We start from the raw sequence: 15,805 nt of genomic DNA, 5'->3' as shown, positions 1-15,805 counted from the left end.
TATCCGTGTATATATATATATAGATATCTATAAATAAAATTCTATAGATGTCTCTATATTAACAGTTAAATTTGAATAAAACGACTACATATTGTTTAATGGTATAAACAGTAAATCTAAATAATTATATTATTTTATCTTTATATTTATTTATATAGAGATTCATAAATAAAAATTCTATAGATGTTTATATATTAACGATTGAATTTGAATGAAACGACTACACATTATTTAATGGTACAAACAGTGAATTAAACAACATTTTATTAACAATATTATAAATAATATTTTGTGTAATAAACAGTATAAGTGGGATGTACAATTCGTATCATAATTGTACGATCACCATCTCAATAGTGATCCCTTCAATCACCAAATACAATTTTTCAATCTAGTACAACCCTCAGCCATTGTCCCAATAAATTATTGCATTTATATATATATATATATATATATATACACGCACATTGTTGTGGTCCTTGTGGATTTGAAATGAAACTATGAAAAAATTTAATTTAGGTGTAAATTTACATGCCTTGTTTACATTGTTTAGCTCCAAAATATCCAATAATTAGATCACTTTAAAAGCCGTGCATAAAAAAACACAGTCGCAAATCTCAACATCCACGTGTACAGTGGATCTACTGTCCCTCTCCTCTCCCACTCTCTTCAAATCCATCCACACATCCAAACATCGAACACGCATCTCAACGCTCCATCCTTTTTTTCAAATTTTCAAAACTTTCCCGCTCTCTTCTTCCCCAATCTCCATCTCCATCTCCCCAAACCCTAGAGAGCGAGAGAGAGCTCCATCAATGGAGAAGAAGAGGCCCCGCAGCCGGGATAGCTTCCTTCCGGCCACCGCCGAAGAGCTCCTAGCCTCGGCCGCCGACCTCAACGCCACTAGCTCTGGTAAATCCAAACTCAAAACCCTAATCTCGTCCCTGACCCCTTCTTCCCCCCTTCTCCCCACTCTCCCTCCTTCTCTTCACCTTGCCATCTCCCAATCTCTCTCCTCCTTGAAGGTATCCTCCAATGAAACCCTAGATCCACTCAAAGAGCTTCGATCGTACGCTTATGTCGCCCATTTATGCTGTTTTCATCCCAAGAAGCGATTCGCTTCGGAAGATCTCTTCGCTGCTGTTCGATTGTTGCATGATAATCTCGTGCTTTTCGAGTTGGATTCTGTGCTGCTTTCTCTTGTTGCGGGTCTTTGTGAGTACTGGTGGAAGGAGGGCCTTCCCGGGAAGGAGAGTTTGATCTCGCAATCGCTTCCCTTCTTGATCTCGAAATCACTGACGCAAGGCAAGAAGGTGGATATCCGGAGAGTTTATGCTCTCCGGGATGCGTTTGTGTTATTTGATTATGAGGATGAGAGTATTGAGGACATGAGGCTTTTGTTGATCAGGTGTGTGATCACTCCAGTGTATTTGAAGACAGAGGAAGGAAGAAAGTTCATTTCTTTTGTGTTTGGATTGAATGGGCGACTCTTGAAGGAGGCTTTGGCTCTGATTAGGTCACAGATTCCATTTGGGAGGAAGTCAGTGCTGGAGGCCTATGCAGACATTCTTTTTAGGTCGTGGAAGGGGTTGCAAGGTGATTTAAAGGGAGAAATGGAAGATGGCTTTCTTCAAGGGTTGATTGAAGGTGCGATTCATGGTAGTTCAAGGTCATTTGCTGCTTCTGTTAGGAGGGTTTTGGGTGTATTCATTCAGCAGAGGGCTGTGGATGGTGTTGAGAAGCTCCTATTTCGGCTTGCAGAGCCTTTGCTCTTTCGCTCACTTCAGGTATATCTGCACATGCCTATTTGTAGCCAGATGATGTTGATTATGATAAAATGTATGTCTAGATTACTTGGCCATATAATTTTATACCTGAACTGAGCTTGATCTAGTATGAGTTGATTTATTAGCACTTTTCTGGCTTAAAGCTTTAAACCCACTCTGGGGAAAAGGTAGGTACAGGAAAGCATTAAGGCTTCTTAAGGTAACAGCTCCTAAAGTGAAATTTGAACTGTTTGCTAGAAATGAGTAATTAGAGTGGGATGGATGGTGTTTCATGGAGGCATTCACATACTCGAAGTAATGAATCAGAAAACTCTTATCTTTGCTCTCATCAAATGAGAATAATGAAGAGTGGAATAGACAAGACTAAGTGTGCTAGTTTCATTTCTCATAACAATCAATATCCATGTTTCTTTGATGTTAAGCTAAAGATAATTTATTTATCCTTAAACTGTGGATTTGGTTGGAGTGAATTGTAAATATCTGAAAGTAAGAAATCTGTCAGGAACCTAAACTGACACAATAATGGCTGCAGAAACATGCAAGTATAAGCTCTTTTTGATAGAGGAGCTAAAAAGCTTTTTATTGAAAAAGTAGAACAGGAAGACAAGAAGAAAGAGTACAATAAAATAAGGAAAAAACTAGGAAAAACAAAAGAGAAGAAAAGACAGGGAGAAAGAAAAACAAAAAGAAAACACTAGAAGTTAAGATTGTTCGCCAACAATTTCTTCATGATCCACTTTGGAAGATCCCGACCCTGATGATAAAGAGAAAGTTCATGAAGGTTGGCCCCATGAATAGCAAGGCAATGTGCCACACCGGCCCATTTTCTAGGAATGAGATGAACATTTGGATGTCCGGCACTGTTGATCGATTGTAATACTTCATTAATTCTAGTCTGCAGTCTCCAATTATCCTGTCGATTTCCATTCCTAATAGCTTCCTTCAGCTCCCAATTTGAGGCAAAAATATTCTTGATAGTTAAATTTTTGCTCTCCAAAAAACATAACACCAATTTAAGCACTAGGATCTCAGCCTCTAATTCTGAACCTGCCTGAATGAAGCAGCTGCTTGCAAGTAAAATCCTGGAGTAATTGCATTTTGGCTAGTTATTACATTCTGTTTGACTGGTTTCTAACTTTCTGTTGCATTAGTTAACTGTGTAAAAAAGAACTTTACTAGAGTTTTGTATGAGGAAAATTTTTCGCCATTCAATGCAATTTTTCCAGTTGATTTATGTTTTTAGCAACTTAGTCAATGTGATGCAACTTGGTCATTTAGAATCTATTCATATAAAATTGAGTTGTGGTTCTGAAAATTACTATTGATGTGCTCTGTTAATTATGTTTCAATGTAATTCTTTGGTTTTTAATGAGGCAGCAGTTTAAACTTGCCAAATTCTAGTTCTAGTTACCTATCCAGAATACTCATTTGTGTTTTGTAATTCAACAGCTAATTCTCTTCTGTGTTTGTGTGCATGTGCGCAAATGTGATTCTGTAGGTATCTAATTCCAATGTTCGCCAAAATGCGTTACTCTTACTTTTAGATCTGTTCCCACTTGAAGATCCAGATGTCACTAAGGAGGCTAAGGATAGCTTGCTTGACAAGCAATTTTATTTATTAGATAAACTAATTTTGGATGACTGTCCTGATGTGAGAGCAGTTGCTGTTGAAGGCTCTTGTCGTGTTCTTCATCTTTTTTGGGAAGTTATTCCATCTTCAACAATAACAAATATCTTGAAGAAAATTACTAATGACCTATCACATGATACATGCACTGAAGTGAGGTTATCTACAGTGAAAGGTGTTATCTATTTGCTTGACAATCCTCAGAGCCATGAGATTATGAAAGTTCTTCTTCCAAGAATGGGTGGCATGTTCACTGATCATGCTGTTTCTGTTCGAGTTGCTGTTGCTGATCTACTTTTAGCTGTCAGAGATATTCGGTCGATTCAATTTCATAAGGTACTTCTGCTTTTGTCTAAATGGCATTAATGTTTTCATGTTGGATCTATCATTATATTAGTCAATTGTTATTTTTTGACCAGTGTTGTTCTTGATGTGGAATGTTTCAGGTGGTCAGTTTAGATACTTTGTTGTCTGCTCTTGAAAATGATCACCCAAATGTTGCTCAAAAGATCACAAGGCTGCTTATTCCATCATACTTCCCTTTAAGGGTCTCCCATAAGGAGGCTTGTGGCCGTTGTGTAGCACTTATCAAGAGGTCTCCTAAAGCTGGTGCAAGATTTTGTGAATTTGTGTTTTCTGAGGGGTCATCTTTAAAATCTCTTATTGAACTTCTTAAAGTGTTTTCTGGTTTAGCTGTTTGCACTAAGGATCTTGACCCTGATCAGGTTGATGGATTCTTCGTGGCATCTGCCAATATTTGTCGCAGTTTACTTACTGAGCCTTCTGGCAAGGCAACTCTATGTGAGATTTTTTCAGGCAATAAGTTAAAGTGTTTGTTTGCTGCGGCAGGCTCTCCAAGCGCTAAGAATGCTGTGTTGGCAATAGCTTCAGTTGTTTCTCCAGATATTCTAGAGGAATTTCGTGGCCAGTTTATGACTCTAGTGACAGATTGTGTTGGACTATCTGAAAATTTAGAATTACAATCAGTAGTTCAGACAGCTCACAAGTTAATACTTTCTTTTGGTTGGTTTGAGGAACTGTTTGAATCTTTAGCAAATATACTTCATTCTATTGCTTCTGGTTATGCAATTAAATTTGGCTTGGAAGTTCCCCAGCAAGGTGTACAGACAGGGAAAAAGAAAAGGGTTAAGTTATCAATGAAAAGTCCATTGACAACAAGCAATTCAAGTGTCAGAGGTTCAAAAGTTTCACAATCAAACATGTCAAATGCCAAAGAAGATTTTGCCATAGCAGCAGCAGCAGCATGGCAGGTGATAGTTTTGCTTAAAAATGTAGATACTCAAATGGCTATACTAAGATCTCAATCGCTGCAAAACACATTTTTTGCTTTAAGAATCATCTCTCAAGTTGGTATTGAACAATGCATGCAATGGGAATCTTTGGATGCATCTCCAATTATGGCCTACACATCATTTGCAATACACATATCCTGCCAAAATGTGAAGTCAGTTGGTACTGAAATCTCTCAGTAGTGATACAAACAATGCTTCACAATGCTCAAGTCCATTTCTTGAGGTAAGTCATGACTATGATAACTTGTGCACAATTTTTTATTATAATAGATGGGAATGCTAAGTCTGTTATCTCTTAAATTTGATGGTTGTCTTTTTAAGATTATAGCTCAATATTTTTCCTTGTGAGATGAATATCTTTCAAGCAGAGCAAACATCTTTTCTAGCTTATTCTCTTCTTTTGACTTGCTAAATGCATTTGAGATATTGTGTTTTTAATATGTATATGACTTTGTCTATGAAACTGTGCATTCTAGCAATTACCGAGTTCATTGTTTAGAAACATCCTAGATAGTTGTTTTGTAGCGGAATGAATGCTTAATGATGGAGCCCATTATCCTTTGTATTTAAAATTTCTCATAGTAGAGTTAGCTTTAAATAAAGCATCTGATTTCAATTTTTTGATAGTTAATTATTTGTATATCCTGATTGTTTAAAGTGTTTTCACTATGAATTTCTGGCAAGAGCTGTCATTTTTGGCGTTTTCACACTAACTGCAAATTCAGATGTCCATGTTCTCTTCTATTGTGATACTGCTGCAAATTGAAACTGAAGTTGATTTTTTTTTGTAAAATTGAATCTCCTAAAATTTTACTTGGTATCTGAAATTCTCACTGGAGCATAGGCTTCCCATATGTAGTTGGAACTAGCTCAAAAGAAATCTGATTGGCCAACAGTATCAGTTCATTAAACAATTCAATAGTGTATACCGTTAAGTTAAATTTTTTTGTGGTTTGCTGTTAAATTTCTTTTATGTTTTATTATTTAGGACAATTTGGTTATGTTAAGTTTCCTTGGTTCATTCCTTTATTGCTCTTTTCAGGGAACAGCATTGGATCAGTTATTGAATCATCTACTCAATTGTTTTGAGGAGCTCTTCAGGGAACCTTTCAGCAAATATGGCAATTCATGTTCCAAGGTCAGAGGAGTCTCACAACGCCGACAGTCCAAGAGGATTGGAGCCATGGCTACCCCATCAAATCTGAATGAAGGTATGCTAAGTCATTGATTGAAAAAATCATTGACATTTTTTAATAGCAAAATTCACCTTTATTATGTCTTACTAACAACTGTATTTATGTGATATCACTTTATCAGCTAAAATTGCTTGAATAATCAGGTTATTAAATTTTAAATATGAATCTCGTTTTTCCAAGGAAATGGTCATCATTTTTCTTATGATAAATTCTTTTGAACAATTTGTTTGGTTGTGCATTATTGATACCCATAAATTTGCATCTCAATGTTAAACTGCTTTTTCCATCCTTTTGCAGATCCTGAGAGCAGAGCCTCTTCTACTAAAATGGCCAATATACAAAACGTGGTGAAGCTGGTCACTTCAGTTTTCAAGTTAATTGCTGATGCTACCACCATTGGAGTCATCACCAACAACCAAACACAATGTCTGAGGTTTGTGTCAGCTTGTATGCGACATATAATCTCTTTTTTCAGAAGAATTCCTTTTAGGGACTCATCATACCAAGAGGAAGATTTGAAGTATATATTGGAATACCTAAAAAGTTCCTTCACTTATGGGGCCAAGTTACTTCAGTCAGTACTCATTAACTCCACTGAAACATCAGCACCACCAGAAGAGGCCTTCCATCTCTCCAATGATCTTTTAGACTTAATTGCTTCTCTTGAATCATATCTTGGATCTAGGTATGCATCTGTTCTTTTATCTGTTACTAAACCATGGCTGCCGGTTATCATTCTTGGACTAGGCTTCAGCAAACTACTCATGGGGCCAAATGAGGGACTGAAATTAGATAGTTTCAGTGACCGAAACTTGCCAGAATGGCTTACTATCTTGAGTAAGGCTGAACTATATGAAGTTAACAAAGCTAAGCAGAACGATGACCAACCTGACATGGGGATATTAATCCTCAAAACGATTAAGGAGATGATGCTTTTACTACTACAGAAAGGAAATGCAAAAATTAGAGAGGCTATAGTGTTTATTTTCTTGACAGCTTTGGAGTTTGGATTTGAAAAGGGTGATTTTGATTTGGTTCTCGGATTATGTCATTTTACTTGCATGAAGTTGTTGGGTGGTGAAGCTCCTTCATGTAAAGAACTTAATGCTCGGTTACTAGAGTTAGCTTTATGGATAGAACGGGAAGGTTGATGACCCTGATGTGAATGAAGAAGGAAAACAGAAGCTACAAAGTGCAAAAGCAATTGTTGGATCTATTCCTCTACACAAGTGATAAGTTCTGAGAGAGAAAGGTTAAAAAATGTTGCTCACAATATGTGACTGCCAGTTGGTTTTCTGGAAGCAGGTCTAAGTAGTCTTTGTATACCAAATTGCAATATTACTGGAGGGAAAATACTTTTCCCATTAACTAGCGAGGGGATTATTGTGGAAGGTATGTATGCTCATTTCATTTTTTTTAAAGTATATATATATATATTAAGTATATCCTGAGTTTCGTCTCTTCAGGTGATACAAGCTTATGATTCAATAATGGAAAAACTTTATCATTGTACTGCTTTGCTTGGGGATTGGGGGATTGGCATCTGTTGCAATGTTACTTTATGCGTGTCATGTGTTTGACTGCCTGCATTGCATTGCATGCTTACAACTAATTTGTTGTGGTACTTGTTCTGTGGGCAAACCATGATGCTGATTGCTGCATGTGCAGGCGGCGGTGTGGTTGATAGACTCTTTAATTATTCGCATAATTGTTGATGCGTTCTCAGACTTCATCTTCTTCTTTTCAGGTCTCCTCTCTCTCTCTCGCATTTATGTTAACTTGAAAAATAAGTGTATAGTGCTGCTGATTTTCTCTTAAAAAAAAAAAAATAAAAAAATAAAAAAAATTGGAATGTTATTTCTGCTTTTTTAACGTGTTCATATTTAAATGTTGTAATTTGTTTTACTCATTCCTTTTAATGACTTAGTGGAGGATGCAGACAGGTTCATCCATAGGATGTGGCAAAGAACATGCAACTATGATGACCCAAATCAAATCACTAAAACAATAAGGGGGCTGATTGGTTACCCATAAGTGAAATCATACTATAAATGAAAATATTATATTTTTTTGTCAATAAAAAAAATTTATATTTTAAATTACATCAAAATTGATTTGCTATAATTGATATGTATTTATTTATTCATTTGGTTTAATGTAATTCGATAGCATGATCAAATGCGGGGGTGATATTACTTCATTGTCAGCACTAAGTATCTATTATTCTCCATAAAGATTAATTTAAACACAAACTATTAAACTATTTATTAAATTTAAAAATATTTGGTATTTAAATACTTTTAATAATTAACTATAATATAGGTTTTAGTGGTAAATTAAGTTTTTACATCAAAATCAAACCACCACTTACAATTAGCAAATACCTTCTTACCACAAACCAAACAGCCACAACAGCCACGAGAAGTGATCATGAAAAAACACTGTAAACGGGAGTCCGCAACTGAGGACAAGCACGGGCAACGATTTAATACAATTGCATTTATTTATCCACTTGGCATAAATGTTTACACATCAATTGTATTTATCTTTCACCGCGCCTATTTGGTGAAGAATTTTGAATCAGAGAGTGCATTCTCATGCACAGATGAGCCCGTGCTACAATGAGAATACATCTGGGGCATATTAAATTTCAGTTAAACACGTGTTCATTAAAACCATATACATACTGCTTGCATCTGATCAAGCCTGAAAAAAGACAGCTTCCCCCTCGCAGCAGAGTACATTCACAACCACAAATTCTACGCCCCCAAAAAAATGTGGACATTAAAAAAAATAATAAGAGTATCTTTATTCCAAGATATTATCACCTATCATGATCACCTCGCTGGTCACCGGCAACCGCACCAGGAACCGGGGGCACTGGTCCTTCCTTTTTATCCTTTGTGGACGAGGAAGAACCATTCCCATTGCGTAAGGCAGCCAATTCCTTAGCATCAGCAGGACCCATACCTTCCTCAATAGGAAGTGTCCGTTTTGAGCCCTCGAGAGCCACACCCAGAACGATGTTATCTTCTAACACTGGCCTTGCTGCAGGTGGCGACGGCTTCTCACTATTGGCTACTTCCGATGAGGTGGGTGGTGGTGGCGGCGGCTTCTCATTGCTTGATTTGGGTCCTAAACCCACTGATTCTGATCCTTCGAGTTGTGATCTGGTTGTAGAACTTGAAGCTGGTGGTGCAGCCGATGTCTCGGCCTTACTGCTTTTAGGTGAAACCTCTCCTGCATTTGTCTTTTTCTGTTGGTGCTGCTGCTGCTTCTCTGTGGTCACGGGGGATGTGGCTTCAGGGACAGATGTGGTCTTGGCATCTGATGCCCCGGTCGACGACTTTGTGCTTTGCTCATCGGAATTTGACTTTGGTGTTGTACGAGGTTTCACTTTATCGTCACCATTGATTCTTGCTGGGGATTCTATCAAAAGCAGTGGACGATTAGTGACGGATCCAGAACGGTTGAGGATTGTTTCTGCAAATGGAACATTTTCGATATCTCCATCACCATATATTTTCTGCACTGTGCGAATTGGAGTGGCAAGTCGGGCTCTGTGATGGCTAATGACTCTGAGGAGATCTAATAAGATTGCTTCCTGTTTTCAAATCAACTCTATTTCAATTAATAACAGGGACTTGCACAATATAATTTAAAAAAATTAGCATAAAACATATTATCAAATGAATCAGTGCGATCTAAGTTGTGACAATTACCTTAACACATAGATACTCTTCAAAATGAGAGGTCTTCACAAAACACGACACAAGAATCTGTCATTTCAAATGGAAGGCCAAATAATATTAGTAGTTTGCATTAGAAAAAAAGTAAAAATATAGCAATTAAAGAACATTAGTTGTTTACATTAAAAAAGGAAAAAAAATATATATAGCAATTAGTCATCCCATTACACTATGTACAGAGGGCAAGGACTTCTAAGTGACCAGCTTAAGGACTGATCATAAAATTAAACGTCCACTGGAAATCAGGGGGCTACTCAGTGAGAGCACATGCCACAGATCAACTAGATTACATTATATCCATTATTTCCATCCAAATAACAAAAAGTGGAAGTGTAGGTAAACATCTCTAATATGGTCTTTCAGTACAAATGCCATCCTAACAAAATTTAGTTATTACATATTATTACATATTAAGAAAATATATGCTGAAAACATATACTTGCATGACGAGGTAGCCTAAAGTTCATTTGGTACTTCGGTTGAGTTGACCCAGCCATGGTAAATGATTTATCATAGATGCACATGCACAATGCAAAGAAGAGGGGCAATTCTAATAACAAATGAATTACTCACCCGAAGGGCCTGATTTTCTGGATCAATATTATCTAGGAATACTCGTCTGTGCAGTCTCTGCTGCTCAACTTGTGGATTTTTTGCCAAGACTTTGCGCATATCAGCAACAATGTTCTGCCAAAAGGAGGGTAAGGATGTTGCAACTTGAACAAAAAGTATTGCACATAAACAAACTTAACACAACTTTTAAAATTAACAATCCATTGACAGATCTCAGAAAAAAAAAAATCATATGATGCATATTGGCTCACATTGATCTTGTTAACGTCCAAGTGGCTGATAGCAAGGTGGGTTTTGATTCGCCAATGGCTCTTCTGGGAGAGATTTCTCACAACATTAACAGTGAATTTGTGGTTAGGAATATGAACTGCTTCACGATCCTCCCCTCTGATAATGGTTGGGGACCACCAACCAACATGCTGGAGAAGGAAGAAAAAGATTTTAATAGAACATTGAGAAAATATTTAAAAGATGCAAACCAGAATTGTTGCTCAGTTAGCAATGCATCTGGATCAGTCATCATAAAGACATAAACATTTACATCAAACCCAAAATATTCCAAGTATAGCACAGCCTCGTATTGTCATGAAATTTGCCATATAAAACAGTTTGTCAAGTTCAACAGCTTGACACAAAGGATTGGGTGCTTAAAACAGATAATTTCATATAGTGTTGAACATTTTCAAGTTCCAAGAAACCTAAGTCATACCAAAAATTTAACATCATGACATCTATCATATGGCTAGGTTAAAAGAGCGCATTAGACATTTAAGAGGATTTCTCAATGTTCAAAACTGAACCAATAATTTTATTTTTAAGTTGAAATGATAAGCTATATGCCATGGCTATCGATTAGAAACCAAAGGCAAAATCCAGGCCTAACCATGACAATACCAACCTCTACACTGCCAGAAACCTCATACCCTTCAATTTTAGGTCTGAATCCACTCATTCACAACAAATGGACGGGTCGCATGGATCATAACACTCGATAGAAAATTTGTGAAAATCTGCAACAAAAATAACATATTAGACCAATCCATAATTTTCATCAAGTAAACATGCTAAAAGTATAGTGTTACACCATGTAATGAAAATCAGTTGAATAGGTATTCTAACATAAAAGACAACACCTCACGGCCAGCAAGGGTCAGCAATACAGTTCCAAGACCTCCAGCAGTAAGCCATTTCTGGGTTGAAAATCCAAGCAACTCCATGAACAATGAAACTGCAGCAACCCAGACAGCAGTATATACAGCTTTTCCAGCAAATTGAAAACCCATCTGGAGAAAAGAACCAAGTAAGAAGGGTGGAGTTGCAATTATGATTCACAATATGGGCATCTAGGCGACTATGGAAAAGATTAGAACCTAAAATCTATGCAAGAAGCATATAGAGTTTACATCCTAGGATAAGCTCTTTTGTAGTATCAGGATTTATCATAGCAGCAGAAGACATAATCTAAGTGTCAACAAATCAATCATTATCTATAAACTATGCACAATAACAAAATGTCTCCCACAAGCATGCTGGAACTATTTCTTCTTCAAAGATTTCTCTTGTGCATTTAACAAATTGGCATCATTTACCAAAAATAATTGAATCTTTTTACTTCACATCAATGAAAATCATGGCATCAAAATGACATTGAACACTTAACATGGAAAAACTATATTTTCCATCAAAGGAAACTCTACAATCTCAATTCAGAAAAATCATATCAAATCATAATCATAAGCTTGAAGAAGACAGCACACACATTTCTTGTATCACTCTGGTCGTTTGTCTCCATAAAGAACTTCTGTGTTTGTTGAATCAAACTGCATGAATAAATTCAAAAATGGGGGTATTTAGATGTAAACATCCAAATCCAAAACAGTAGCTGGTAATTGCTAAGAGATGTTCAGTGACAAAAAATAATCAAACCATCAAAGAAAACCCAGCAGAAGAAAACCTTGTAAATGAAATCAAAAGAAAATGAGAACCACATGTCTACATATTGGTTTAGTATTTAACCATATAGCAAAATCTGGCACGTTGATAACATTGCCTTATATTTAGTAACCTCAAATTTATACTATTTAACCAGTATTAAGTCCTAGAACGTAAATTTGCTTGAAATCCCAGCTAGAAGTGTTGTAAGACAGCAATGTCTCATTCATTTCAGTTTTATAATAGTTTGCAATGTCCTTGACTGAATGAAAGTTAAAAGACAGTTGCAAGTTAAACTTCCCCCAAGTGGGATGTTCTAAAGTTTACATTTATCATCGAGCACTTCCTTGTGGCCCTGCAACCATGGTTACTTCAATCCTTGGAATCCGCACTATCTTACATCTTATTTATTGTTAAAGATGTGATTTCAATAACCACATAAAGCTCAGAGACATAATTAGGCAAGCAGCTCAAAGTATGCTTTGCATTTTTTTTCTTCATCACTTTGACAAAAGGCTCAGTTGTAAACATCAATTAAAATTTGAAGTAGTGTGATCACTCAAACTAGTGTAAAATAGAATTCCCGCATAAGCAATCACTAACAATAAGTGCAAGGGAGATTATTAGAAATAGAGGCGATGTAGTAAAAGTACCCTTTGTAATACAACCAAAGATCATTCTTTCTAATATAACTATGATATGATAGTGCAAGTTCAACTCCTAATGTCAGATCACATTAATTGCTAGTAAGCTGCTCACAAGCTTTAAAGTTTAACCAATACACATAAGTGCATGTAACCTTCTCAAACCTTACCTATTTTTAAGGGAACAAAACAAAATGGCAAATGAGAAAGTGAGAGGATGACAACAATAATGCATTCAAAAACCTTTTGGTACTAAATAAAATAAATGAGGGATTCATAGCTCCTACCTTGATAGACAGTATGCAAATGCCAATACTGTCGATAGTGATCTTACAAAGCTTAGAAGACGATGCTTCACAACTTGACTTGCTGTTGAAGGCAAAACTAAGGGATCCAGCACACTGAAGAAATAAAGTCATCACCATCACATGGTACAAGACAAACACAATATAATAAAATTGGATTTCTTAATGGAATTGAAGAATATACCCGCAGATAAAAGTTGCACCAGTCCAGAGCAACAATGGTTGCAGATAGGAGGTAAAAACATAGTATGTTGTGCTCTTTTTCCAATTATTATCATTCTTCTACAAACAGAAAATGAAAATATCAGAATTGCCCACATCAGTGATATGACTAACAAATACAAAAACTCAATAAAATAAAGTTAGATGTATGGCTATGCATACATGAAGAAACAAGTTCCTGCTGTGACGTAAGAAAGGTCCAAGACCCCAAACAGCAAAAGCGATGACCCCAACTGCTGGAATCAATTGAAGCGCAAGAGGACTAGCACGAAATGCATGATATGACCTACAAAATAAATTTGGGACAGGTAATTTACATAAATATGAAACAAATGAGAACACATACCCTGAGAAAGAGAAAATAGAAGAAATCAAGAGCTCCTGGTAAAATATGCCAAGTTATGATCACCCCATTAAATGCGCCACTTTGTGGCATAGGTAGCATGATTATGACAAGAAGAGCGATGTAAATCACATCTGTGAACTTGAACATATCCCACACATGTGATCCCCAAATCAACCCAAGGCATCCTACTCTTTGAGTCATCACAGTTCACAGGTGTTACAGCAATGGTTCCAGAAATAATCCAACCACATTCATCTCACACACTACAAATCTACCACACTCCTTTTTTATATTACTTTTCATTAATTTGGTTGGTGCCCCAAATGTGTAGAGACATCTTTCATTCTGTCTTCTTCATTTTAAAATATTAAAAGACAAGACCATAAGCAATTCAGGAAGGATCCGGGAACCAAACATCTTGGTCACTGACTCTAAGCTAATCATGAAAGTAACAGTAAATGAACTGCATACTGAATAACTAAGAAATCTATCACCACCTAACAAAAATTACAAGTCAGAATACAGTATTACTGTTAGTTATTATCTTTTATCTTCATTTTATTTGGGTTTATATGCTGTGCACCGCAATTTAAATTTCTCAGGATTATATTTACTGATAAGTGATAAAAGAAAATCAAAAGATAATGGTGAAGTGAATCAACTCATCCACATGAAGGAACATTTGAGGCTAAACACCAAAACAGAACCTATATGGACGTTACTCAATTTTATATAAATACCTTGTCAATGCAACAGTGGCACTTTTGACAATAGGAATTTCATTTCCAAAGCTTGGTACAACAACAGCCCTGCATATGAAAACATTGTTTTTGGGAGATAAGTGGTGCATTGACTTATAAATCTTCTTTGAAACTCGGAGATTCCAAACACCTTGCTGCTGCAAAAACAAAAAAAAATTATAAGTCATGCACTCCGTCCATATACAACCAAATAGCTCAAAATCCCAAACAATGAACACCTTGTCACCGCAAAACAAGATATTTATGAGTCATGCGTTCCATCCATATACAACCAAATGGGTCAAAATCCCCCAAACAATGAACAAAAGAGAAGAAGAAATCTAACAAAAATACACATAGATCTCAACAAACTTGATATTTTTTTCTTTTGGTTATTATTTGAGGTCTGAATCTCAAAACCACTTCCTCACCATAAAATTCAAAACACCTACAACATCATGCAGAATGTGTGATGCTACACTTGAACAAGTATCAAAGAATGAAAGTACTAGTCATTACAAAAACATAGAAATTCATGACGATGTAGAAAACATTTGGCTTAGATTGTAACCATACATCATATTCTCCTTGGCTAGTACTACATGCACACAATTGAATCAAATTTTCTGTATGACATCTAGAAGAACAATAGATTTGCATAAAATATCATAGACAACAAATCTGCAGAAGTACTCTTACTGCATAAAAAGCATCATTTTGCAAGGGTAACAAATCATATAACCGAGCACAACCCAGTAATGCTCAGATACGCAAACAAAAAAAGAGAAACATACACATACCGAAGCGCAAGAAGAAAGGGAAACATTAAGCACAGGAGCCCCGCGCTTAGCCCTCGCAATCTAGAAAACCAAAACAACAGCCAACCAAATCATAAGAACAACAAACGAGCTAGTAGAATCACAACATCAATGCAGTCGACCCATACCTTTGAATCGTTCAGTGTGGTCATAATTCATCCTGCAAACCCCCAACTCATGGGGCACTCGCAAAGAACCACCAATCGCCATTCCGCTACAACAACAAACACACCAAATACCACTAACTCCGCAAACAAGATCCAAGCATCCCTAAAAACCAAAACCTCTTCAACAAAACAACAAAAGAGGCACGAATCAAGCAATTTCTCGGAACAATCACTTCAAAGCCCCAAACCCGAACTTCCCCTGATCAAACAAACCAAAATCGGAGATCAAATCGAAGAGCACAAGGAGCTGAATAGCTTGGGAAAGAAGGGATTGAGCAAAGAGATCACTATTTGGGAGAATTCGAGGGGCTCGATTCCAGGAAATTAGGGTTTGACGAAGGGATCGAAATGGGGAGGAGAAAAAAAGGGATAATTGAACACGAGGG

The 15,805-nt window shown here is 36.5% G+C and overlaps 2 protein-coding genes across 2 annotated transcripts; one reads left to right on the top strand and one right to left on the bottom strand.

Annotated features, from left to right (window-relative positions):
- The first annotated feature begins 782 nt into the window (after window positions 1-782).
- LOC120252893 lies at window positions 783-7,740 on the top strand. Its single transcript, XM_039261093.1, has 7 exons — window positions 783-1,787; window positions 3,286-3,750; window positions 3,861-4,903; window positions 5,412-5,460; window positions 5,770-5,938; window positions 6,221-7,315; window positions 7,592-7,740. Exons 1-6 carry the CDS (start codon window positions 816-818, stop codon window positions 7,072-7,074), a joined length of 3,552 nt encoding a protein of 1,183 aa, XP_039117027.1. The 5' UTR covers window positions 783-815; the 3' UTR covers window positions 7,075-7,315; window positions 7,592-7,740.
- Window positions 7,741-8,407: 667 nt separating this feature from the next.
- LOC120252815 (mechanosensitive ion channel protein 2, chloroplastic-like) lies at window positions 8,408-15,805 on the bottom strand. Its single transcript, XM_039260980.1, is given in 14 exon segments — window positions 8,408-9,527; window positions 9,646-9,702; window positions 10,246-10,359; window positions 10,497-10,664; window positions 11,144-11,179; window positions 11,181-11,255; window positions 11,379-11,528; window positions 12,005-12,065; window positions 13,109-13,222; window positions 13,311-13,408; window positions 13,511-13,634; window positions 14,435-14,592; window positions 15,235-15,294; window positions 15,381-15,805. Coding segments are annotated over 14 exon segments (2,019 nt in total). The 5' UTR covers window positions 15,405-15,805; the 3' UTR covers window positions 8,408-8,747.

Source organism: Dioscorea cayenensis, chromosome 24 (genome assembly GCF_009730915.1).
Source record: "Dioscorea cayenensis subsp. rotundata cultivar TDr96_F1 chromosome 24, TDr96_F1_v2_PseudoChromosome.rev07_lg8_w22 25.fasta, whole genome shotgun sequence".
In the NCBI taxonomy this organism is placed as follows: domain Eukaryota; kingdom Viridiplantae; phylum Streptophyta; class Magnoliopsida; order Dioscoreales; family Dioscoreaceae; genus Dioscorea; species Dioscorea cayenensis.
This window is presented reverse-complemented; position numbering and strand designations above follow the sequence as displayed.